General features: G+C 37.4%; 1 protein-coding gene across 31 annotated transcripts in view; it reads right to left on the bottom strand.

Annotated features, from left to right (window-relative positions):
• The window catches only part of NRXN1 (neurexin 1), a 1,923,519-nt gene that overhangs the window by 1,194,504 nt on the left and 702,830 nt on the right, over positions 1-26,185 (bottom strand). For all 31 annotated transcript variants that reach the window (XM_077485574.1, XM_077485592.1, XM_077485575.1 and 28 more), the window contains one exon: positions 10,399-10,700. In XM_077485574.1, the coding sequence (XP_077341700.1) occupies positions 10,399-10,700 (302 nt within the window). The remainder of the gene's footprint in view (positions 1-10,398; positions 10,701-26,185) is intronic.

The following is a 26,185-nucleotide window of genomic DNA, read 5'->3' as shown; positions in this document are numbered from 1 at the left end:
CCATGAGACCAATAGTTTAAAATAGTAACTTTCACAGTAGTCTGCATTACACTTAAATATATCATCAGGATTGAAGGAATGAAAAAAAAAATATTCTCCTCAATCTGAATTTATATTTGAAATAAGTCTATCTATCTATCTATCTATCTATCTATCTATCTATCTATCTATCTATCTATCTATCTATCTATCTATCTATCTATCTATCTATCTATCTATCTATCTATCTTTTTAAATAAATTAGTCCTCTAAATTTCAGTAGGGTGTATTTGTTTCTTTCTGTTTTCATGATATAAATTATTAATTATTATTGTATTTTAAAGATGCCCAAGATATTTAAGAATGTTATCCCATGACGTAAACCATGGTTTTCAAAAGATTAACACAGAAAGTGTTTGGCTTTTAAAGATTAACTCCAATTTTGTTGAGAAAAAAAAAAACATTCCCCTCTATGTGATCTATGTACACTGTAGGGATATTAACAAACTTGGTTGCAGATTCCTACCTTTTGTTATTCTGAAAAAAAAAAACAGCTGTTTGTGTCCATGTGCTAAGTGAAACTGTATGGAAGTGAGTTTATAATTATCAATCAGCTGCTGCACTTACAGAGTTGCAATCAGGAAAGTGTCAGGGTCTGCATCCCTTTGGATGTAGGATTGTGAAGAATAGGGTGCTCTCTATAACAAGGTGACTTAACAAACAGTACATGATTGGCTCTTGAAATGTGATTAATGCACCACTGCAGCAAAGCAGAGAAGAAGGTGCTTCTAAGTGCAGTAACAAAACACTTTAATGACAAGAAAGGGTTAAAAAACACTTACAAAATGAAAGTAAAAAACATGCACATCAATGAATCAATAATGTCCAGTAGGATGCCTCTGGGGTGTAAAGACAGCTGCAGGTGGAAATCCCAGCCAACCAGTGGTGGGAAACACTGTGTCTCTGATCCAGGAAGGAGAGCCACAGTGTCAGGGCTGCAGGTAACCAAAAGTGATGTCAGAGTGGGCGGGAACATGTTTCAGAGCATGCCCAGTCACTCCTTCTTCAAACCAGAAGAAGGAGTGACTGGGCATGCTCCAAAACATGATTCGCCTTCTCTGACGATACTTCCAGTTGCCTGCGTTCCACGCTGGCCCTAACGCCACGGCTCTCCTTCCTGGATCAGAGGCACAGTGTTTCCCACAGATGGTCGGCTGGAATTTCCACCTGCAGCTCTCTTTACTCCCAGAAGGCATCCCACTGGATGTAATGGATTCATTGATGTGCCTTCCATCTTCTAAGTGTTTTTTTAACCCTTCCTTTTCATTAAGATTTTTTAAATCCTGCATTTGGAAGAACCTTCTTCTGTGCTTTGTTATTCCTTTGGATCTGATTTTCCTTTTTTTTTTTTCTTTTTTTTTTAGCAGGGGATGCGCAAGATCTGACTTGTAACTTGCAGACTTCTGGGAAAATCAGTTAGCCAATCACAGAAGCAGGAGATGATATGTCAGGGAGCTTTCTTTACACCATCTGTGTACAGAACGCCTCCAGGTTGCCATATTGCATTGCATTTTACAGAAAATTACAGCGGCTGCAGATTTAAAGGGAAAGGTCATTTTTAATAACATTCAATTACAATATGATTTGAGTCACAATTATATATGCTATACTATATATATATATATATATATATATATATATATATATATATATGTATAATTTTATTATCTTTTTTGTCCCATGAAAGTGGAGTTAGCCTGTTTAAAATTTGGCTTTTTTGTATACTATTGGCAATCTTGGAAATAATGTTTCAGTTTATGTTCTATATTTACATCTTCTTTATATATATATATATATATATATATATATATATATATATATATATATATATATATATATATATATATATATATATATATATATATATATATATATGTGTATATATATATATATATATATATATATATATATATATATATATATATATATATTATTATTATTATTTTTTTACATACATTTTTTAACAATAAATATCATAAATAAGGTTTTTTTCAGTGTATGCAATTTAAAATAAAAATGCAAAAGAGACATAGGAATTACACTACATTGGAACCATACTCTACATGTCTACCTATCATTAAATCCAGCCACAGATCCTTCTTAGTTTTGAAAAAAAAATAAGAGAGTGGGGGACAGCTACAGCTTCTGTAAAGATTATTTTTGCTGTCTGTAACAATGAGAGGATTTTTCCTCTATTTTACTTTTGTGATTCCAGGAAAACAGAAGAGAGCAGAGGGTCAGGGAAAGTCACCATACAGAAAGGCACAGACAGCATTACAAACTTTCACAGAAGCTTTTAGCCTTTAGGCACTCTACAAATAAAAGTGTTTGGAAAAAAAAACAAAAAACGTTGGCACAAAATTGGAGTTTGCCGTGTTCTCTCTTATTTTATGCTCACTGCTTTTTTTGCCGATAACACAGTGCTTAGAACATCATCATTTGATAATTAATTAATTAATAATCAATCATTTAATGTAATTTTGTAGACCAAATAATTAAAAATATTTTTTTTTTAATTCAAAAATGTTCTTGCACGTGTATAGCATACTAATTTCCTGTGCACTTTTTCCTTTACTGCTCAAGTTATAATTTCAACTTGCATAAAGTTATACAGTGCTACATGTAAGAATCCTTCTTTCACAGCAGGGTAGCCCTAATCCTGTTCTTTTACATTGTTACTCTGTGTAAAGGAAAGGGATGATATGTAGTATTCATGAATTATCAAAACCTTTGGGACTACTAGAGATCCTAAGCTGGCAGGCGGGGTGCACTGCTCAAAAAAAAAAAAAAAAAAATCGATCCATCTGATGCCAGAAATGATAACAGACAAGAAAATGGCACCCTGCTGATATCTTGGGAGTGATTTATTTTCTTTATATTTTTATACCCCTAGCCAAGTTAATATTTTATACCTTAGCCTTGCAAAACAAATTCTGTGCATTTTTTTTTTTTAAGCTAGACCTATAAAGATTTTTTTTTTCTTGAGTAAAAAGAAAAGTATACTTGCAGTTTAGAAAGTTAGCTTTTGTTAGATGATACTTTCTTGTTAATTATTTTGTTTGTGTGATAGTACTAGTGTCTAATATATGAGGTGTATACTGTAACAAGTAAAAAAAATATTATACGCACTAAAATAAATGACATTATTTTTCAGCTATATTTCTTAACCTTGTGTATTTTTTTAAAGACAGACAATAAAGATTTTTTTTTTCAATTGGGTAAAAAGAAAAGTATACTTGCAGTTTAGAAAGTTAGCTTTTGTTAGATACTTTTGTGTTAGTTATTTTGGTTGTGCGATATCAAAAACTTCTAATATATGAGGTGTATAAATGAACAAGTAAAAAATTATTATACGCACTAAAATAAATGACATTATTTTTCAGCTATATTTCTTAAGTTTATGCATTTTTTTTAACACAGACAATAAGGATTTTCTTCCCTTGGGTAAAAAGAAAATTATACTTGCAGTTTAGAAAGTTAGCTTTTGTTAGATGATACTTTCATGTTAGTTTCTTTGTATGAGAGAAATCTAAAATTTCTAATATTTGAGCTGTATAAATGGACAAGTAAAAATTATTATAAGCACTGAAATAAATGACATTAATATTTTTCAGCCATATTTGTTAGTGGTAACAAAAACTGTAAAATCTAATAATTTAAAAGCATTTTTAAACCCAAAACCAAAAATGTTACATATTGCAGATTACCAATCATTAGATGCGGTGGGTGCATTTGTTTTATTTTTTTAGGTCCTCTGTTTCCCCCCCTGTGATCTGACCATTAACACACCTGCTGTATTAGAGTGCCCTCACTCTGGATGAAGGAGCACAGAACACACCTTTGGAGAGAAGCATCGTCAGTCTGGCTGGAAGGGAGTGTTAGAAGTCCTAGCAGATTTAGATTCACTAACAAATTGAAGCCAAACGCCAGCTAATACTTACTATAATAACGGTTTTACATAAAAAAAAATTATAAAATAGGTGATCATAAGCACCCCTTTCAGTGTTAAATGGTTTGTCTCATCTCTGTAACCGATACATTCTGCTGGGGAGCTTGCTCTTTTATAAACAGCATACTTAGTGGCTGGATCGCCAGTTGAAAAATAAAAGAAGGAAAGACAAAAAAGAAAATGAATGCAGCCATCACATCTAAGAATTGGTAAGATGCAATATAATAAATGTTTTCTTTTGGGTTTAATACCACTAAGTTACACATGGAAACCATACATTGGAAACAATGTTCAAAAGATATCTTACATTATTCAAATATTTCAAAACTGAATGCACTGGTAATTTAAAAAGTCCATCCAATGTGAATATAGGGACTTTAAAAAAATATATAGATGTTATCTTATTTTTTTTAAGCTTATTTGTGTATATATTGTATATTGTTTATAAATGGGTGCTTTATAAAAAAAAAAATATATACATTTTGAAAACTTTGAGAGAAAAAATAAAACTTTTCTTTAAACTATGACAGTTATGACTGTTGATTTAAAATCAGTTCTACATCTACACTTTAAGATAGCCTTATTGCAACTATATTTAAGGCCGTGCTGTACTAAAACACTAAGAAACACTAAAAATTATTGTTTGATTTTGGGATATTAAAATGTAGACTGACACTTTTTAATTAGAATTATGTAAGAACATTTTCTCACTGCTGAGATAGGTGTTATATTTTATTAATCACAGCAGAATATAATCTACATATGAGAATGCCGGTGTGCCTTTGCATAATTTGGCCTCCAGGAAGTGCACACAATTTAAAGTTGTTTAAAAAAAATTGTGTAAAACAATTGTAATTAGCTTAAGTGGTTTCTTTACCCAGCTTTTTTTTTTTAGCTTTGGTTCAAGCTAGGTCCTCTTTGGAAACAGGTAGAAGTAATTCACTGCAACTGTGAAAGTCTTCCCATCTTTCCATTTCTGTCCTACCAGACAGATGGTTGTTGCTAAGGATGAGTTTCCAGTTTGGGTCGAACATAAGTTCTTTCCAAACCAAACCAGTTTACAGTTCAGAAAACTGCCAATCAAACTGGCCATATTTGGCCAGTTAGCCTGTGCAAATCCCCAGCTGTTGACAGTTGGGGATGTTATTCTCTTGGGGGGGGAATTAGAGATCTGGGGTCCTCTAATAATATTAAGGCTTCTAGATTCTAACATGCCCCCCTCCAATCCCACAAAACCCCACATCCTCTAAGGCAGCCTTTTTCAACCCCGGTAAGCCTTGAGGTTGCTTCAGGGGTGCCTTGGCAAATTGCCCACAATTGCCTAAAAATGTATACAAGCCAGCAGGTGGATGAAGGCTTTAGTTAAACAAAGCCACAAGTTTTCATTGGGCATCATTACAACCTTCTGTTGACCTTTAAACGATCAATGACATCATTAGTTGATAAGGAGGATGTCAGTTGCCTATATAGCATCTTTGTTTGATCCTCCATTAGCTCTCTCCATCAGCTTTGGGGTCACATTAGCTGAGTGATGGAGAAAAATTTAGGGAGTAGAGAAACATTAGAATCGTTTTTACATTTTAGAATGGGGTGCCTCAAGAGTGTCCATAATTTTGGGGGGTGCCTCAAGAGTGTCCATAATTTTGGAGGGTGCCTCAAGTTTGTCCATAATTTAAAAGGTGCCTTGGGAAACACTGGTCTATGGTACCTTGTCCCCATGTTGAAATGGCATGTGGCCTAGTATGGTTCAGGAAGAAGCCCACACTAACTGCCCTCTTTTCTGGCCACCCAGGAAAATATGCCTGGATAAGGGCCTGGTATGAATTTTTATGTGGAACCCCTTTTGATGTAATTTTTTTAAAGGGTAAATTGTACTGTTCTATAACGTTTAGTGCAGCATTAAGGTATAGCCCAAGCTATTTGAAGCATTTGTGTATTTTCAGTGTTGCCCTTTAAGCCTGAATTAACTATAGTCTTCCCTTTTGATTGCATTTTTATTTTTCCATTGGTACATGTGCCCCATGACAGTGGCCAACTTCCCATGCTAATTTTTTTTTTTGTTTCTTTATCAAAAGCTTGCAATCTAGCCCTGAAAAAGGCAAAAAACAAAATTACAAGATTTGCCTCTCACAAACTTCAAAGGGGTTTATCATATCTTCTGCAAACCAAACTTTGCCTGGCTTGCTCCTCCCTACTTATCAATTTACAATACGATGAGCAAAAACAGCAGTTTTGACAACTGCAATAACTCAAAGCTGGGTGGAGAAACACTTTAAGAACATAAAAATAATAGTTGACATTTTTAACTTCTGTGTTGTGTTCTCAACTCGCACTTAAAAAACCTTTTCAATATTTTTCTGTATATAGTGTAAAGCAAAAGATAAATAATTGTTGCTAATTAATTTGCCTTCTCTGTAGTGTTTTATTTTCAGAAAAATGTAGTCACTGAATAAATATTTAGTTAACAGCAACAGTGACATCATACTTCCAAAATGGCAGTGCATGTCAAAAAATACATTAAATCAATAAATGGCAGTTCAATGTCAATAAGAAAATAGATTGTAGACCTTTTTTTTATCTACAACCCATCTCCACCTTTTTGATATAGCTGATATTGCAGGATAGGTCAACAAAACAATCAACATTGTAAATTATAAATACTTTTTTTTTTTTACAATAAATGTTCCTATAAGTTAATTAAAATATACACTGTGCATTGGCAGGACATGCTCAAAATTGTTTTGCTTCCATTAACTGTAGAGACAAGAAAATTCTTATTTTTTTTTTTAAACTGGTAACGAAGATGAAATGTTTGATCCAGCTCCTACATGCACCTAATTCTTTTTTTTATTTTTCACTTAAAGCGGTAGTAAAGTCTGCTTGGCGATTTTTGTCTACAGGTAACCCTAAAATAAGGCTTACCTGTAGGTAAAATTAATATTTCACCCTGGATGCAGCGTTACGTCACTGGCATATGCCCTCTGAATGTTTGGCATACCTTGGGAGTGATGTCATCGCCCAATTACATAGCCAGAGAGCGTGAACATGGAAAAAAGACCAGGGGAAGATGCATACTAGCACATTATGCAAATGCCTTACAGATTTTTTTTTTTTTAAGTAGCTGCAGTACTGCTTTAAAACTGCTTTAAAGCTTTGTAAATTCTATAGCCCAGCCTGATATTATACCCATGCATTTGCACAGACATACCATCGGGTTGTGCAAGCTCTGTTTTTTCTGTTGAAACAGTTCAGCTGAAACATACAGAGATATGCATGTATGCACCCTTAGAAACGCATGCTTAATTGACTCAATGAGGGTAAATTAAGGGTTAGAGAAAGGCAAGTAAGAGTAAATGAACCTTGATAGAGCAGAGTTCATTACTAGTTGGGATGAGCTTAAAGTTCAGTCTGAAAACAAGTTAGCTGGTCGGGCATCCAGATGAACACAGGAACGCTTATCTATTCAGCATGAGCCAAATGTCATGTATTATAGCGGTGTTACTGCTGCTATTATACAAGACAGCCTCCCACTGCCAATAGTTGTTAAAGTGTGCTGCGGGCCCTATCTGGTCTTTACCATCCAGTGAGGTCAACTGCCCCACTGATTTACATGGCTGAAAATCTCCAGCCATGTAAGCAAAGGAGTGGGATCTCAGTGACATCATTAACCATATAGAGCAAGAGATGTCACCAGTACACCATGGGCCTCCAAAATTGGGTCCACAGCTTTATTCAGTGATCACATCGTTACAGCAAACAGCAAAGTTGCGGAGTCACGCAGGACCCCTTCATCAGGCATGTCACCATACATGGTCATGTGCACATATGGTCAATGATTTCATAGGATACCCCACCCCCTTGTATATAACAGCTGTCATCCACCAGATTTTCCATTAGGTAAGTGACAAATGGGTATTTTTAACTTTGTGGATTAAGAACTACTGCCGAAACAAAATTCTGGCCAATCACAATTTACTAGCTCCGTTGAGTGAATCAAACATTCCAAAGGACCACTTATCAGTTTACTATGAAGGGAGTAATAGACTCCAACATAAAGGAAGCACAATGAGAGCTTGGGTTTTCTCCTTCTAAGTGACCTCTTTTCTCCTGGTGAGCCCCAATGGAGATTGTGCACCTCATGCAACAGGTGGGTGTGGGGTGTGAAATTTGCCCTGTCTGATATTGGTGGTCTTATTAGAAAGTGTAGTCTTTGTGGTTTGAACCCACTGTAATTGATTCTTTGGAGCTTGCATTGAGTATACCAAAACTTTATCATTGCCTTATAGGCACAAAGGATTCTTTATATTAAAACTCCAGTTTTGTCGAACCAAGAATAATCTTCTGCAGGTCAACATATATTGCAAAGATTTTAACAAACCTCATTGGCGATTGTTACTTGCTTCTGTATAGATACTGAGATGCCATGCCAAAGTATTGCCTTAAAGTGAGTTCTTAGTAACAGGGTCTTCCTACTATAACCATATGAATAGTCGTATGTGTTGTCATAACAAGCACTGTTCTCCCCTTCCATTCTTTCAAACGTTGGCAAGCATCTCACCAAAAATAAAGGCCCTCAGCAGTAAATTGCATTAAATGCTTGGGATAACAGAAATTTTACATCAAGTTGTGCGCTTGCCATGGAAAATAAAAGAAAAAAGCAGGTGCACTTCACTGGACTTGCAACAGGAAGAAGGCTCAGTAAAGTGTTTATTATGGTCAACTTTTTGGTGGGACTAAGTCCGCCTTTCCCAAGATATAGGAAAATGAACTTTTTTTTGCAGTTCTAGAAACATATAGCTAGCATCAGATTAAAATTGGAAAGGTAATGTTTAACAACGTATCATCTGATGAAGCCATATGATAATGGCGTAACGCATGGGGCAGAGCGATTTACACAACCAATCATAAGAAGTCAGGCTGAAGAGACAGCAAGCAGAATACACTCAGATGCTTAAGGGGACAATGCAAGCATTTATTAACTTTTGATGATTCCTACTAATATGGCGTACAGCTTCTACCTGCATTTAAGGAGACAGTGTGGACCATATTCCTGCAGTGCACCAGATCAGTGCAAACTATCATGTGAGTGTTTTATTGTTGGGTAAATACATGTTTCTATTGTTACAGAAAGCACTACGATGGTCTAATCTTTTATCTTTGAGCATTGTTCAAGAATTATCATTACATAATAACTTAATAAGAGCCAGTGGAAATACAGGCTTTAGATCATCCTAGGCTATATTATCCCATTAAAGGGGAAGGTAAATTTTGACCTAGGTCAAAACATCAGATGAGTAGTTGGTTGCAAAAGTGTGGGAAACATGTGGTGATCCATAAGTAGAAGATAAATGTGGAGCATGGATTGAAAAACATTTGGGACTATGTAATAATCACATAACTTTTAATGTATTTGAATTTGTTAATAATATATATTGCAGCACAGGATCATGAATTTGATAAATTAAATGTTTAACAATGTGTTTGAGTAGCAATTGAAGGTATTGCAGCAAAAATGAGGCAGCTAAAAAAAAATTCACTTTTTTGGTCATGAATCATATCTTGTTCAGAAAAATCTGATCTTTCAATTAGTGAAAAGGGGAGGCAGCTGTGAGTATTAGTTCCCATGTTTCAAAACAGTTGGAGATGCCTGTCTGGAATGTTGAATGGAAAAAATGAGGCATCTCCAAAATTTAACAATTCCTTCTGTTTTATAGAACATACATTTGTTTTATGCTAATAGCATGAATCATGTTAAGAGTGTTAATACATGGACAAAAAGTGGAGCCTCCTCCTTAAGCCTTTCAATTGGTATATGTTATTCCAATTTTTTTTTCCTGTTCCTTTATGAGGTTGGGTAGTCAGGAAAGAACCAGACACGCCATAGCCATATTATTATGTGCAAAGACTAATATTGTATTGCCTTGGCTCACCACACCAATATATCAGAAAGGTGGAGATGCTTTCCAAATTACAGTTATCACCCTTGTTTTGCACCATTGGCAAAAACCAACACAACATTCCTTTTATGACTCTCACCTGCTAGATCTGTCCATCCACGTGAAGGCTTTGAAGAAAGAAACCTTGCAAATTTGCATTATGGTGCTGAACATGTTTGAAAATTTGATGTACAAAAGAAAAGTTGAACACAGGATAACATATTTTTTTTCAAAATGGCTTCCTCAACCTAACTTGGGCACATTGGCAGCCAATTAAGCTAACATATGTTCTAAATTTTGTTTTGCATTGTTTGGTATCTACTTGTAGTGGTAAACTGAACTCAGCCAGCCCTTGACATTTTCTAGGTCTGCCCCTGCTCAGGTGTGTAAAATTATAATTAAATCGGTAACTTTATCGTTACTTAGTCATGTTGAGGACAAAATAAATCACTTTTTCATCCATTTTACTGTTACCTGACGCAGGTTTCTTGTTACTTTCACATCATGCCAGTTATTGTCATTAAATTTTCCATTCACCGGTTCCACCAAGGCCTCAAAGGCCCCTGACCCCAAATTAATGACCAAAGAGACCGCTCCGTTTTTCAACGCCAGATTGACGTAATCTGCAGATTTCCCTGTGTGAAGCATCAGTCCGTTCCTCTGAAGGGTTTTAAATGACAAAGTAATTTCATCGCTGCTGCTTTGTATTGGATTTTGAGACAAGTCATAGCAGAAATACTCAGACCCTTTAAATGTGGCGATGTATTCTTCTTTTCCTGGAAAACAAAATGAACGTATATTTAATATGACAAGTTAAAACTTAGGTCATTTTCAGTATTTAAGTATATTACTTTTAGAAACAGGAAAAACAACGATATAAAAAATAATTTGAAGGAACAGCAACCTTTGCTATAAACAACATAATAACATTCATCATAAAGGCAGATGACAAGTTATGTTAAAAGCACTGCCAGTTGTATAAATGGTATAAGTAGCTAAAACAAACAGAGATCTAAACATAAATGGAAAATACTCTACTCTCAGACATCACTTCATGTTGCACTGAGCTCATTATTTTTATGCATGAGCTCATTAAAAATACAATTAAAGCAAAATCCTTCAGCTTAATATCACTTTAAACATTTTGACTGTTTTAATGATTTGTATATAATAATAATACTGGGGAATACTGTGTGTGGTTATGGGTTCCTTTGCATAGTTTCCTATGAACCCCAAGAATTAGTCACCCTCAGCAACAGTAGTACATTTTATCATAATCTATGTCATCATTATTGTTAATGTTTTTTTATGTGTTACTTTGGTTGAAAATGATGTCCATTATTTTTAAACTTTGACAACTTCGACAACTTTGGTCCAGAAGTGCAAGTCCAACCCCCAAGTGCAGCCAGAAATATTTGTTAATATTTATTAAATAGTGCTCTCTTATCCTTTAGTACAAATAAAATAAAAATAATAATAATTGTTTCTAAAAGTAGTATACTTAAATACCGAAATTGAGCAAAGTTTTAACTTGTCATACTGTTCAGAAAAACCTGATCTTTTGATTAGGGAAAAAGGGAGGCCGCTCTGAGGATTAGTTCCCATATTCCTCAACAGATGGAGATGCCTGTCTGGAATGTTGGATGGAAAAATGAGGCATCTCCAAAATTGTAAAATTCACTCTGCTTTATAAAAAATATATTTCTGTATGCTAATAGCAGGAATAATATTAATAATGTTAATATATGGACAACAAGTGGAACAAATGCTTTGAACTCAACTTGAAAAAAAAAATGTAACAGGTTTTTTTACCTTACTAAAACTTAGAAAAAAAAAACCGGAGCTGCCCCAATTATTGTGAGGCAGCTCCTAATCATTTGTACTAAAGGTTAAGAGAGAGCTATTTTAATAAATATGAATAAATATTTCTGACTGCACTTGGGGGTCGGGAAGGATTTCATTTTTTTCACTTTATGTGACAAAATTATTAAAGTTGCCCAGGGGTTTTACTTCTGTCTACCTCTGGTCCAAAATATTATTGTTATTATATATATATATATATATATATATATATATATATATATATATATATATATATATATAGATAGATAGATATAAAGATTTGTTTTTTTACAAATAGCAAAAATATTTCCACTTAAGTTTAAATCATATATGGGGTAACAATGCTTCCAAAGACATTTGAGCCAATATGATCTTGGAGCAATCTGATCTTGCACTCATAAGAAAACCACTATGCAGATATAATAAGGACCCTTTCACATAGGCGCCTCCATCTTGCGCATTCAGATTGCTCAGCAGAGTATCTGTTCGCTGATCCCCGCTGAGCAGGAGGATGGCAGGTCCTGTCTTCTCCGCCGGGCATGGACACAGTCCTGCTCTCCTCTATGGGGAAATCAGGTGGAAATGGACCACCTGTTTCATCTGATCCTATTCCCGGTGGATGGAAAATAGGACCACCATCCATCTGGAATTTGTGGATCCGCTGGCGGTGGATGTCAGCGGACAAGAGTCTGCAGACATATGCCGCTCCATAGGGGAGACTGGAGGGTCCGATCAGGTCCACCTGAAAAACTGACAGGCAGACCTCAATGGAAAGCCCATGTGAAAGGACCCTTAGCCTCAAGAATTGTGCTGAAGAGTCTAGTGTTAAGTCTTGCAAGTTAACATGGATAGTTTCAGTAGACAATAAAGGACTCCATTGGGGTAAACCTTTTTATAGTACTCACAGACAACTCATTGGGGATTATTTACTAAAGCTGGAGAGTGCAAAATCTGGTGCAACTCTGAATAGAAACCAATCAGCTTCCAGGTTTTATTGCAAAAGCTTAATTGAACAAGTTGAGTAGAAGTTAATTGGCTACCATGCACAGCTGCACCAGATTCTGAGTGCTCCAGTTTTAGTAAATCTCCCCCATTGTAAGTATATCATGATCTAGTTGTTTTACTAGGTTTCCACGACATTTGACACATATCTTATATTCAGAGGTTCTAAAACCAGTTTTCAACATCATACATAAACTACTAACTTAACCTAAGTAATCTAGACCATCGGATGTCTTCAACCCCATTTTTTTTTTTCCATGTCCTAAGAATGTACAATTGCACATGCAAGACCTCAGAACAAGTAATTTGAGGATACTACAATAACCACTTCCACTGTCCTGTTGGAAGCATACACAGTTGTTAGAAATGCTGAAGACACAAGAAATGAAAGCATATCTAAATCCAAAATAAGTTTGTTGTCAGTTCTGCTGTCATGTCTGTCAGGTTTTTATTGTTGCTTCCCTCACTGCTTGTCCATCGAAAAAAAAAAGGGATGAGAAATCCAAAGTTTAAAGCGGAACTTCATCCATAACAGTTTGACAACAATTAATGTTCCTTTAAAAAAGAACATAAACTCCACATTTATAACTGTGCTACCAAAATGAGTGTGTGCTGTAAATTGTCTCTAGCATTGCTCTTGTTTCTTCTGTCCGGAGGCCACCATTTTGTTGAAGCCCATATCAGTCACTTCCCTATTGGAAACTCTCCTCCTCTTCTTGGTCTCAAAAACTATATGTAACTTTCTGTTCATTCCCAGCTCATTCCAGCTCGCTGCACTTTTCTGTTACACATTCCCAGCTCTGATTGTATGTCTTGGCTCAGCTAGAGAGGGAAGCTACAGTGCTAAAGTTCACAGGCGGCTGATAAGAAGAAAGGAGAGAAAATCAGGGAGATAAGACAAGACACTGTCAATGGAAGTTTAGCTTGCTTGTGTCTCCCTAGCAGCAGAGTTTCTCCTGTCCTGATTTTCTTCTCTCCCTTCCTAATCCGTGTTCCCTCAAAGCAGTCTGTGTCATTCCTGTTGCTTTCTTCCCCAACAGCAACAGTAAACTTTAAAGTGATATGAAAGTCTTTTTTTTTTTATACAAACATGTTATAATTACCTGCTCTATGCTGTGGTTTTGCACAGAGCAGCACTCCTGGCTCCTCCCTCCTGCCGGGTGAACCCCAAGGAAGGCAGATTGCACTGGGAGCACCTAAGGAAGTGCATCCCCAACCCGTGGCTGTGTGTGTTCATTCACACACTGAACAATGGTTTGACCCCACCCTCTCCATCTCCTGATTGGCTCACTGGCTGTGATTGACAGCAGCAGGAGCCAATTCTGTAAAGGCAGAATGATAAAAACCTTGTGCCTTTAAAACCACTTTAAAGCTGTCAGCTGAAGGCCTCTAGTTTCTCTGACAACGCCGAGAATAGAGAGCAACTGAGCATGGGTAAAACACTGCATTACTGGATTTTAAACAGTACGGACACTTATTTTTTATGTTTTACCTACATAGCTATATCCAGAAAGGGGAGCAACATAAAGTGATCTATCAGGAGTTCATTTACAGATTAAGGTTCCACTTTAAGGTTGTCAACAAAAAAGGAGGTAAGAATTAGTATATGTTTCTTAAAGAGACAACTTTTCCATTGATAACTGCCCAAGAAGGGATTTCCCTTGAGTATAGAGACATTTATAGCTGTTGACAGGACAAGACAGGAAGCACAGAAAACTTTCCAACAGAACATAAACTGGATAAAAAAAATAAAAAAAAGTTGATGCTGGTTTAACTCTTCCTTACTGTATCCAAAACAAAAAAAATGGCTTAAGATATACTTAAAATGCTTCTAAAGGCAGATTTTTTTATCTTAATACATTCTATGCATTAGGATAAAAGAAAACCTGTGTGCAGCAGCCTCCCTCGGCCTCCCCCAATACTTACCTGAGCCCCCTCTTGATCCAGCGATGTTGCATGAGTGTCTCGGCTGTCTGGGATTCTCCCCCTCATTGGCTGAGACAACAGCACCCACTGCTATCAATAAAATTCAGTGAGCCAATGAGGAGAGAGAAAGGGTGGGGAAGAGACGCAACTTTGTGTCTGAATGGCTCAGGTGCCCCCATAGCAAGCTGCTTGCTGTGAGTGAAGGAAGGGGGGCAGGAGTTCTGGTAAGGACCCGAGAATAGGAGTCCCTTAGCCGTCTGGGATTCTCCCTTGTCATTGGCTGAGACAGCAGCTCCTGCTGCTGCCAATCAAAGCCAGTGAGCTAACGAGGAGAGAGAAAGGGAGGGGCTGAGCAGCGGTTCTGTGTCTGAATGGACATACAGAGCAGCGGCTCAGCTCGGGTGCCTCCATAGCAAGCTGCTTGCTGTGGGTGAAGCAAGGGGGCCAGCAGCGCGGGTAGGGACTCGAGAATAGGAGTCCCTTAGCCGTCTGGGATTCTCCCTCGTCATTGGCTGAGACAGCAGCTCCTGCTGCTGTCAATCAAAGCCAGTGAGCTAATGAGGAGAGAGAAAGGGTGGGGCCGAGCAGTGGTTCTGTGTCTGAATGGACACACAGATCAGTGGCTCAGCTCAGGTGCCCCCATAGCAAGCTGCTTGCTGTGGGGGCACTGAACAGGAGGGAGGGGCCAGAAGCGCTGGCAGGAGCCCGAGAAGAGGAGTTACGCTGTGCAAAACCACTGCACAGAGCAGGTAAGTATGTCATATTTGTTATTTTCAAACAAAAAAAAAGACTTTAATATCACTGAACACATTAGGCAGCCCGCATTACACACCATCACATTAATGCAGTACCTATTTCCTACTGAGTGTAAAACATTTATTCCTATGTATAATTAAAGAAATAAATAATCGTTTCCACTTTTAATTTTCTTTTATTTGCATTACCATTGTGCTATGAATGTGAAAGCGAAATAAAAAGCCACTGAGTACGTTAAGATCTATTGGCACGTAATCCTTTTCCGTAATAGGAAAATGACTATTATCTGGTCTCATAGCACCGGGATAATTTTCACTTACATTAAACGGTACCGGCAAAACACTGGTGCAGAGATACCTTTTCATTTAAAAATTAGAACAGGCAGGCTCCATTTGACCAAAATCACACTGGCAAGTCAAAAGGTTTTTTTTACGTTGGAAATACTTCTTTACCACACTCTATAATTATAGGCCAGTCAAAGGAATCATTTTACTGTGAATGACCGAGCCCGAGTAAAATCAGCTTCTCCAGGGCTTAGAAAAGATTGGAAAAAGCTTTTAAGAAGGTTAACAGTTTGTATGTATCACGCCTTCCTTAAGTATTCAAGGCTAAATCTTCTGAGCTAATGGTATTTTCCTTTGGAAAGCGAATGAAAAGCCAATTCAGCACGTCTGCACCTTGCATTGCAAAAAAAAGAAAAAAAAAAAGCAGCTTCATATGTCACTGAAGATCTGATCAGCGCCTAGCCGCAGACAGAATGTGTTTAATGCACCTTCCCGATGGAAGTTCTCATAGTGAAATCATTGTCTGTAATCTTTGAATTCTTACTGTTCTGCTGATTTTTTTTTTTTCGGTCAATAAGAATAGATTAGCCACTGAACAGTCCAGTATTTGGTATTTTGTTCTTTATTTTATAGGCTGTTATAAGACAACCCCAATTGTGTAATGAAACTGATGATGGATCATTAAATATATATATATTTTTTTAAATGATCTCTAATGTATAGGACATGAAAAAACAAAACAAATGCATTTTGGTTGTGTAAAATGGCAAATAATATACTTTGTTCGCCTGGCTGCAATTTGGAATTCAAAGCAAACTAGATGGTTTTCTGCTGGAGAGTTGACCCTGACACAAATATTATATCAACCAAATAAACTCAAGGCCCATGCATACTAATGCAACATGTTTTTTGTTCATTTTTTATTTTTTATTTTTTTATATCTGATCTGATCAAAACTGCTTGCTGTGGCGGCACTCAACAGGAGGGAGGGGCCAGAAGGGCTGGTGGGGACCTGAGAAGAAGACTTACGCCTCGTACACACGATCTGACTTTCCACCAACAAAACCGTGGAATTTTGTTCCGAAGGGCATTGGCCCAAACTTGTCTTGCATACACATGGCACACAAATGTTGGCCAACAATTAGGAACGTAGTGACATGCTAGACGTACTACGTGTTTTTTCAGCTCTTTAGGGCCACCCTTTGGGCTCCTTCTGCTAATTTCATGTTAGTAGAAGTTTGGTGAGTGTTGATTCGCGCTTTTCTTTTCGTGTTTTTCATTTAGCGCTTTTCATTTTGTGCTTTTCATTTCGCGCTTTTCAGTTTGCTTCTGAAGGCCCGTTTGTCAACCAGCCATGTTGCGGAATCGGAGGAGATGACATGTTATTTATTATTGGCCTTGGAGTTATTGCTTTGACATTATTTTTTTTTGGTTGAATAATCATTTGATTTGGTATATTTTCTATATTTTTGGATGCAGAGAACTTTTTGGTTAAGTTCTATTGGCAGATAGCATGTCTATTTTTTGTTCTTTTTTTTTAATGCACAATAAAAAAATATGGAGAATAATGCTTGGCTATGTGTTTTACTTCAAATGACAGTTTGGGAGTAGGCAGTTACATCTTAAAAAATACAATGTAAAATTGACAAGGGACACCAACATAGTTGTATCTTTGAACTTATAAACTATGGGATACTGGTGTTGTGGAAACTTGCCCAAATAAAAAATAATAATAAGAAGAATAATATTATTCTTGATATCACTAGAAAAAAAAAGCCTTTGAGAATTTGTTTGCAATAACTCCATCAGTATCACCAGCAAAGCAGCTTCATTATTATCCCATTAAATAAGAAGAGAATTGTGCGCTGCATTTGGAGAGTTCATAATTTGCCGCGTCACGAATGTTAATTCTCCATTACAAATGCAAGTTTACAAGAGCGACCGCTTTTGCTTCCACGCATGCGTGTTTGTACTTTGGACTTTTGTCCAACAGACTTGTGTTCACACGATCAGAAAATCCGACAACTCATGTTTGCGGAAAATTTGAAGACATACCATCCAACATTTGTTGGCGAAAAGTCTGACAACAATTGTCCGATGGAGCATACACACGGTCGGATTTTCCGCCAACAGTCTGTCATCCAACATTTCTTGCCGGAAAGTCAGATCGTGTGCACAACCACTGCACAGAGCAGGTAAGTATGTTATGTTTGTTATTTTTAAACAAAAACAAAAAAAAAGACTTTAATAACACTAAATACTGATACAATTTTGTTCAGATCAGATAAAAAAAAAAAAAAATTAACAAAAAATGTTGCATTATTTCCAGCCATATGCATGGGCATTGAGTTTATTTGGTTGATATAATATTTGTGTCAGGGTTGACTCTCCAGCAGGAAACCATCTAGCTTGCTTTGAATTCCAAACTGCAGCCAGGCGAATAAAGTATATTATTTGCCATTTTACACAATCAAAATGCATTTGTTTTATTTATTTTTTCCATGTCCTATACATTAGAGATCATTAAAAAAAAAAGAAAAGAAATGAATGATCCTTCATCCGTTTTAATTGATCGATTGGGTTTTTCACTTGCTAACAGAAAATTTAATTGTGTTCAGAGGTATAAAAAAAAGTTGAATTTTTTGCAGCCGTGTACCTTTTATTTTATTTGAAATACTATTTTTTATATTGTTTTATTTTTTTTAATAATATTTTTATTTCATATTTGTATTTTTAGAATATACCATTTCTCATTAAGGCAGCCGCCCTTGGGCTCCAGTCTGGTGAATGTGCCTAGGCGTAACCTCTCACAGCTAAGCTATTCTAGGTAGATAGCAAAGACAACTCTTTTTTTCTGATTCCCCCTACATTACTCATATACGGTGTAATATTGTTCTTTTCTCAGGGTCTGCAGGCCAGCAAAGTACTAATTGAACAGTAATGACCTCCAGTCTACCTCTGGCCTTAAAAGCTCTGATGGCATTATTTGACAAGGAACCAAATTATTTTTACTGGCTCATATATCAGGTCATCAGCAGCTTTGACACTTAACGGTGTAATAATCCAAGAAGAAAAAAAAAACATAGCATTCTTTGAGATATGAAGGGTGTTTTTTTTTCTTCTCTATGTTGTACAATTCCCTCTGCTCGGCTACAAACTCCTCACTTTATGCAGTTACTATGGACAGCTGTTGTCATGGCAACACTAAAGGCCCTTTGCTTGTTTGATGCCCGGTACTGAGGGGGTGATTTATGGAAACTGGTACACATTAAATAGGACCACGCCATCTGTAGAAAAAAAAATTAAAACACGCTCATCTTATAGAAGCAGTTTGTGAAAGGAAAGCAAAGAAAAGAAATGGTAAGCAGCTTATTGCCTTGTTCATAGCAAAACAGACATGAGAAGGGTAATTAAAATGCATTATAAAAATCACACAGAGCATGCGATTAAAGCAAAAAAAAAACTGCCTATGCAGGTAAGGGATGGTTGTAGATAAAAAACATACTGTGTAGCTCAGACTAAAGATGAATAATACTCTTGCTATAGATGTAGACCATTTAGATACCTTCTGAAGCATGACTGGAACACTCCCAGGCCTTTGCTAAGTGAGACCTAGCATTCACTGCTCACCTCCATCATCACAGGAGTGAGATTTTTCTCTGATTCAACCCCCCAGACATACTCTCTCTTCCCTGATGTAGTAGCTTTGAGCTCAGCATTTGAAAGCTCACTCCTGTGATGGTGGAGGTGAGCAGTGATGACTAGGCCTCACTTAGTAGACATGTGCACATTGAAATATTTTGTTTTGGAATTTCGTTTTTGTCCGAAAAATACATTTATTTAGATACTCCCGAAATAAGCTTTTTATTTATTTTGTTTCGTAAAAAAATGCATTAGTCAGAAAATCTGAAATAATTAAGATTGAAGCTGTCATTCATGGCTTATGGTGTCTGTCGAATGTTCTAAGAAGATTCGATGGAGCAGCTAAACTGTACGAAGCCGCAATCATACATTTCGAGTCGAATGTTCCGCCTACAAGCTATAGCAGAATTCTAATGTTGTATGACACTAGTAATAATTATATTTATTAATTATTATTACTAGTCAACCAACATTAGAATTCTTCTATAGCCTATGGGTGGAGCATTTGACCATAAATCTTCATCTGCTTTGTCGAATCTTCATGTTGAATCTTTTCTCTCTGTGTCGAATAATTTTGGACTAATAGAGTTAGGTTAGGCATGTTCGACCTTTTTTGCTAATGTCTGTATAATGTTGAATCTTTTCTCTCTATGTCAAATCTCTTCTCTCTATGTAGAATAATCTTGGACTAATAGAGCTAAGGTTAGGCACATTCGACCACAGGTTCGATGGACACAGATCGCTATTGTCAGCGTCATGTCGAATCTCCTATCTATATCGAACTGTTGTCACAACGAAAATGAAAATAAAGAATTTGTTTATGTCAGATCTTTCAGTTTACGGATTCTGCGTGTGCGTTATCATTTGTTAATCACTTAACAATGTCCTGGGAGTATTCCAGGCAGGCTTCATAAGGTATATTAATGGCCTACACCTATAGCAAGGGCTTTATTCAACTTTAGTCAGAGCTGTCCAGTTTGTTTTTATCTACAGATGCCCCCTAACTGCATAGGCAGTTTTGTGGCAAAAGCCTTCCAGTGCTGCTTACTGCGATATCCACTATAGATGAGGGCGGTGGCAAGTTTTTGTTATCATGTTGGTGTTTGTATTGGTCCAGCAAAGCACCTTTGTAGCCATTGTGCTAATTGCCAGGTGTTTGGTGTGCTCCTGTACCTTTAAGAAGGGGTGGGCTCTCCTTCAGTCCACCTGCCCTCATCTATCCATCAGAATGCATGTGCCTCCACTGTGGGGACACTCATATTTTAGTCTTAAGACTACAGATACCAGGGTGCCGTGACAAGGCTCTGTGGCTTACGCATGCATTTGCAAATGCATGCGGACTAAACCCCTGTTTTTAACGCATACTGGTTAATCCGGTTGTTTGCCAGCTGGTTGGTAAGTAGGCTTGGGTTTTTTCCTGGGCATTTCCCAGGCTTTGTTTGAACTACCCCTTTAAGTTTAATTAAGGGACAATACTTATGTTCAATAAGAAGTGCCCCTTGTGCTGGTGGCTGTTGTGCTAGATAAAATCCTCCATTCTTTGAAACCACTCACATACCCCCCCGGTGGTAATCTTCCAGTGCTGTGGGGGTTGATGCAAGCCTGTTACAGGCCCAGGTCAGGAGTGCCAACTATGCCTGCAATATTTGCTCCCCTCTTCCATTCATAGAAGCTGTACTATAGCTTCCATCATTGAAAATCATTTTGTGAATGGAGAACAGGTGGATAAATGAAAGGTCCACCTTCTCCATTCAGCACTTTTCATCAATGGAAGCTTTAGTATAGTTTCTATGTGTACAAATGAAAAATGGGAGAAAATGCACTTAAAGTACAGATATAGCTGCTGGCACTTCACTAGAGATAAAATAGTGCACAAGCAATTGTAATACATTATATACATCACATATACCCGACGTGTTTCTTCTCAGACATTCTCTGGGGACGTCTAATGAGACAAAACGTGTCAGTTGGAGCTCCCGTCCATGATACCATTGTGTCTACATGGTGGTCTACATTTTATTGCCTCAAGGATTGATGTCTGTATACAGCTCTGTTTTCAAGTAGATTCTTATAAGTGTTTAGTACCTTTTAAATAAAGGATTTTATGAATGGTTTCACACTACGTGTGGATGCTTTGTATTCCTTTACATAGTTACATAGTTAGTCAGGTTGAAAAAAGACACAAGTCCTTCTAGTTCAACCATAAAAAAATAAAAATAAATCATACAATCCCATATAACCTATTGTATACCCACAGTTGATCCAGAGGAAGGTGAAGTTTGTTGCACAATTGCAGCAAGCATGCATTGTGTGACTCCAGATCAACTTTCCTTGCAAACATGCTGCAAGTCTGCTGCAAATTCTGGTTCAGTTATGTTGTGCAATAGTCATCCCACCACAGGGGGCACTGTGGCTGAACTTTGCTCCTTGCTATAGACTTGCAGTGCTCTTGCTGTAGACTCAGTTCTGCAACTTTTCAATTCCTAGAGACTTGCCACGCACATTTTCTACAAATTGAAAAAGTGCCAACTCAAACTTGTGCTTCAAGTGCTTTGGAAAGTGTACAACTTGCCAGTGAAAACGTGAAGCAAGTTAGCAAGACTTACAATTCAACACTGCCACAAATTTGTGGCAAGTTATCTTTGCTATGTGGTATATTCTATGGTGTACACCAAGTGTATAACAAAACTTAAGGCAGTCTATTCACTATGTGAGGGGAGTTGCACTTTGCAAGGGAAAATTTTACTTAGAACTTAGTGATTGTGGTGAAATTTATCTTTGCAAAGAATACTCAATCGCATGCAAAATAAAAATATCTTTTGTTGCACATCATTGGATGGTGGAAGTCAGCAGAGCTTCATCTCATTCATTAAGCTCTGGGAAAAAGTGAAACTTTGAAAAGTGAAACTTCCCTTGAAAAGTGTAACTTTCCAAGAAAGAAATACAGAATTTTGAGTGCTATGAGAAGTGGAGCTTTGGCAGAAAGGAAGGGGCGAGAGCCTCCTACGTACCTGCTTATTAAGATCCCAAGAGAAATGGATAACTTTCAGGTGAAAATGAAGCATGAGCATATTAAATCCATGGGGTCCACACCTGGTGGAACCTTTTATGGGTATCCATAAGTACGCTTCTAAGCTCCTCATTTATGAGAACAAATTAATGTGTTGCCTGACTTCCATAAATTGCATGAAATATTTCTTCTAGACCTTGCTTGGCAGCAATTGAGGACATAAAGTAAGTAGACAGTTTGAACTGTGGTTTTGTGAGGAAAAGAGATTTAAAATGGGGAAGCACAAGCCATAGATCTCTAGGAAAAGGAACCTTCTTTGCCCTTGTACACACGGTCGGACATTCCGACAACCAAATCCGTCGGATTTTGTCCAACGGATTTTGTCCGAAACTGTGGCATACACACAGTCGGACAAAGTTGTCAGAAAATCCGATCGTACTTAACGTGATGACGTTATTGTGTAGGACGGGACTACGTTCAGGCTAGTAGTCAATAGCTTTGGTCTAGGAATTTGATCTGAGCATGCATTGCACTTTGTTCGATCGGAATTCTCTACACATGATCGGACAAAGTCCGATCGGATCATGTTGTGGGAAAATTTTATAGCCCACCTGGAAAACTTGGTCCGTCGGATACTCCGATGGAAACAGTCCGATGGAGCCCACACACTGTCGGATTATCCGACAACGCGGTCCTATTGGACATTGTCCATCGGAATGTCCGACCGTGTGTACAAGGGGCTTTGAGTTTGAAGACCTTAAACCAGAACCCACTCAGCAATGAACCTTTTCAATGAGATGTGCATGACATCACGTATGGTGTTACAGGGAAAATTTCTGTGCAAAGTACAACTTCCCTTGCAAAATGAACACGCATTTTGCTCATAGTAAATCATCCCCATAGAGTACAATAAGCACTTTATTTCTTTACGTAAGTCGAAAAAGATAAGTTATAGCATTTCAAGGGTATTGAATCATCCCTTTTCATCAGGTCTACAGGAATACAAGCAATATACATATGTACCTGATTAATGTGCTTCAATTACCCAATAACTGGTGGATCAAGATATTAATCACATATATTCCTTGCACGATATCGGGGGGACTCTTCGATGCCACTAAAAGAGTCGGTTTAAATGCTTATGAAACTATAAATGAAATGTGACGCTTCTTTTCTTATAAATATTCTACGAGAAGTAGGTAGGCTGAGAACAGTCTGGAAACACCACAGTCAAAGTGGCAAAGAGAGCAATACGACCAAGGAAATCTGGAGGAGGTCCCAGCATCAAACATGGAAGTTCTACATTCAATAAATTTAAAAATGAAAATCTAAACTTAGCAACATGCATCCAATTACTGTTTCATATAAGAGCTGTCATACACAAATGTATTTTACGCTATAAAAAGAGGAAGTAAATGAGACACATAAAAGAGAAAATATTGGATGATTTGACCTCTTGCGCTGCCTTCTCTGCCATCCGACAAGGGTGAAAGATTCTCTCTCTCTTTTGCCTTTTTTGCTTAAAAAAAAACATGAAAGCTTTAAAAAATAAATTTGCCACATCTAGCTAATTAAAATGATCACTGACAAGCCTGGCATATTTTCTATTAGGAGGGGGAAAAAAAACAGTGTGGCAATAATTTCAGCAGAATGAACAGGTAATTAGGCTCACAATTCCTGTTATTGTCAGCAGTGGGCGATTGCTTTGCTCACGTAATGTTATATTTAAAAAAACCTACACACAGGCATGTAGAATCATTATTAAGAAGCTTTTTCTTGCATTTCACACATCCCCAGACCACATTTTGGAAAATAAGTGTGAAATGTATTCAAAGTAAAAGTTTTGAGAGCCCCACACTGAATAGAGTCATTCAAACATTTTTGGCAACATTTTTGTTTCCAAAGTAAAAGTAGAAGTATCGGCAAAAAAACAAAAAACACCCAACAAATGTATTCATGGTTTCATAGTTGGTAAGGTTGAATAAAGACAATAGTCCATCTAGTTCAACCTGGATGCAGTTTCTTATTAATGGCAACACAATTGATAATGATCCTGCCAGTAAATCTGTTATTTTTTCACTTCCCCCTTAAAGTGGAAGTAAACCCATCAATTTAAACAGTTAAAAAAAAAAGCATGCCGGGAATGCTAATTGCACATTGGCTGTGCTCTCAGCCAAACTATCAAACCATCCAATGGCTGGTGTCATAACGAATCACATGTGCAGCACCATAGCAGTTGAAGATTAAACAGAGGCAAAGATGGCAGCTTCCTTGGCTGAAAACGATAGGGGAGTTTACCTCCACTTTAAAGAGTGACAACAATGTTCAATCTGCAGTGAGATCATGCAGCAGCGTAGTCCCCGTGTAGAAAGGCTGGTCTTAGATTAATAAGTAGTTTTACATAGAATTTTAAATAATCCAATTCTGGTTATGTCCCTCTTTGGACATTTTCTGGACAGGGGTTCACCGATTGCATACTCTCTGCAATACCTGCATTTCTTCCTCCTACATCACAACCCAATTCCAATTTTGACTTATAAAACAATTATCTGGCCAATGCGGAACGGTCTTGCATACTGGCACTGTGGAAGTCGGCCCAAACTCCAACAATGTGGCCATAAATCAGAAGAGTTGAGGATATCAGGTAGACGGAAAGTTTCACAAGCTCCATTAACAGCACAAACAAGTAAAAATGGTAAAGCACTGCGCCAGTGGATGTGGGCAGATATAGGGGCTTAAAACAGTCAATGTTAAGAGTTCTTTGAATGTCCAGGAAGGGAGGGGAGATAGTTCACTTGGGATGCCAGGCCAAGAGTCGAAGCAAGCTCTGAGCAACTGGAAACAAAAAGAGATTGGACAGGCACCTCTAAGTGTAGTCTCTCACAATTTATTTATTCATAAAAGCAAATAAATATCCACTCACATGATGTAAGGATAGTATTAGGCATATCGTAAGTACAAAGGGAACTTCTGTGGTGCTGGTGGGATGTAGTGCAGGGCTCGCGCTCTCAGTGAGCCATCCAGTGAGGCTGTGGATTGGCCAGACCCTCGTGGCCAGAGTGGGAGGAAGCCAATGGCTGTGTAGAGCATTGGAGCGCAGCAAGACACGCAGCGCCGACCGGAAGCAGTCATCAAACGGTAATAACGCAACGCATTTCAGGTACTGTAGGCCATCTTTCTCAAGCTCCTCCCCTCCTTTATTTCTAATTTTATTGTACCATTTTCCCTCTCCTGTTTCTTTCCCTCATTTCTAGTGAATTTTCGATCTACCTATTGCTTAGACCATGCATGGGCCTTCTTAGGCATTCTACTGTGAACTATGTCTTGACTGTTCATCGTTGCCCCTTACTTTTTAGCTGTTCAGTGTATTACATAAGTCTCTGCTTGACCCACGTTCAGCCCCTGTAGTATTTCATAAAGGGGTCATCTGTGTATCCTGTGTCACAATGTGTTCTCTATATTACTTTAGTTTTATGTATGGGATGGGACCTCACTGGCGCAGCAATGATATGTCATACTGGAGTATTTGTAATGCTTGTGATTTTGTTTTATCATGCTATTTCCCAGACAGCAAGGATAACTTGCCACACATTTGTGGCAGTATTGAACTGTAAGTCTGTTAATGTGCTGCACATTTTCACTGGCAAGTTGTAGACTTGCAGAGCACTTAACACAAGTTCAAGCTGACACTATTCCAATTTGTAGCAAATTTGCGTGGCAAGTCTCTAGCAAGAACAAAGTTGCAATGATGAGTCTACAGCAAGAGCTCTGCAAGTCTACAGCATGAAAATTCAGCCAC

Source organism: Lithobates pipiens, unplaced genomic scaffold (genome assembly GCF_037356315.1).
Source record: "Lithobates pipiens isolate NorthernLeopardFrog02 unplaced genomic scaffold, aLitPip1_a1.2 Scaffold_18, whole genome shotgun sequence".
NCBI classification, from domain to species: Eukaryota; Metazoa; Chordata; class Amphibia; order Anura; family Ranidae; genus Lithobates; species Lithobates pipiens.
The sequence above is the reverse complement of the archived record's forward strand: the minus strand, read 5'-3'. Positions and strand labels throughout refer to the sequence as shown.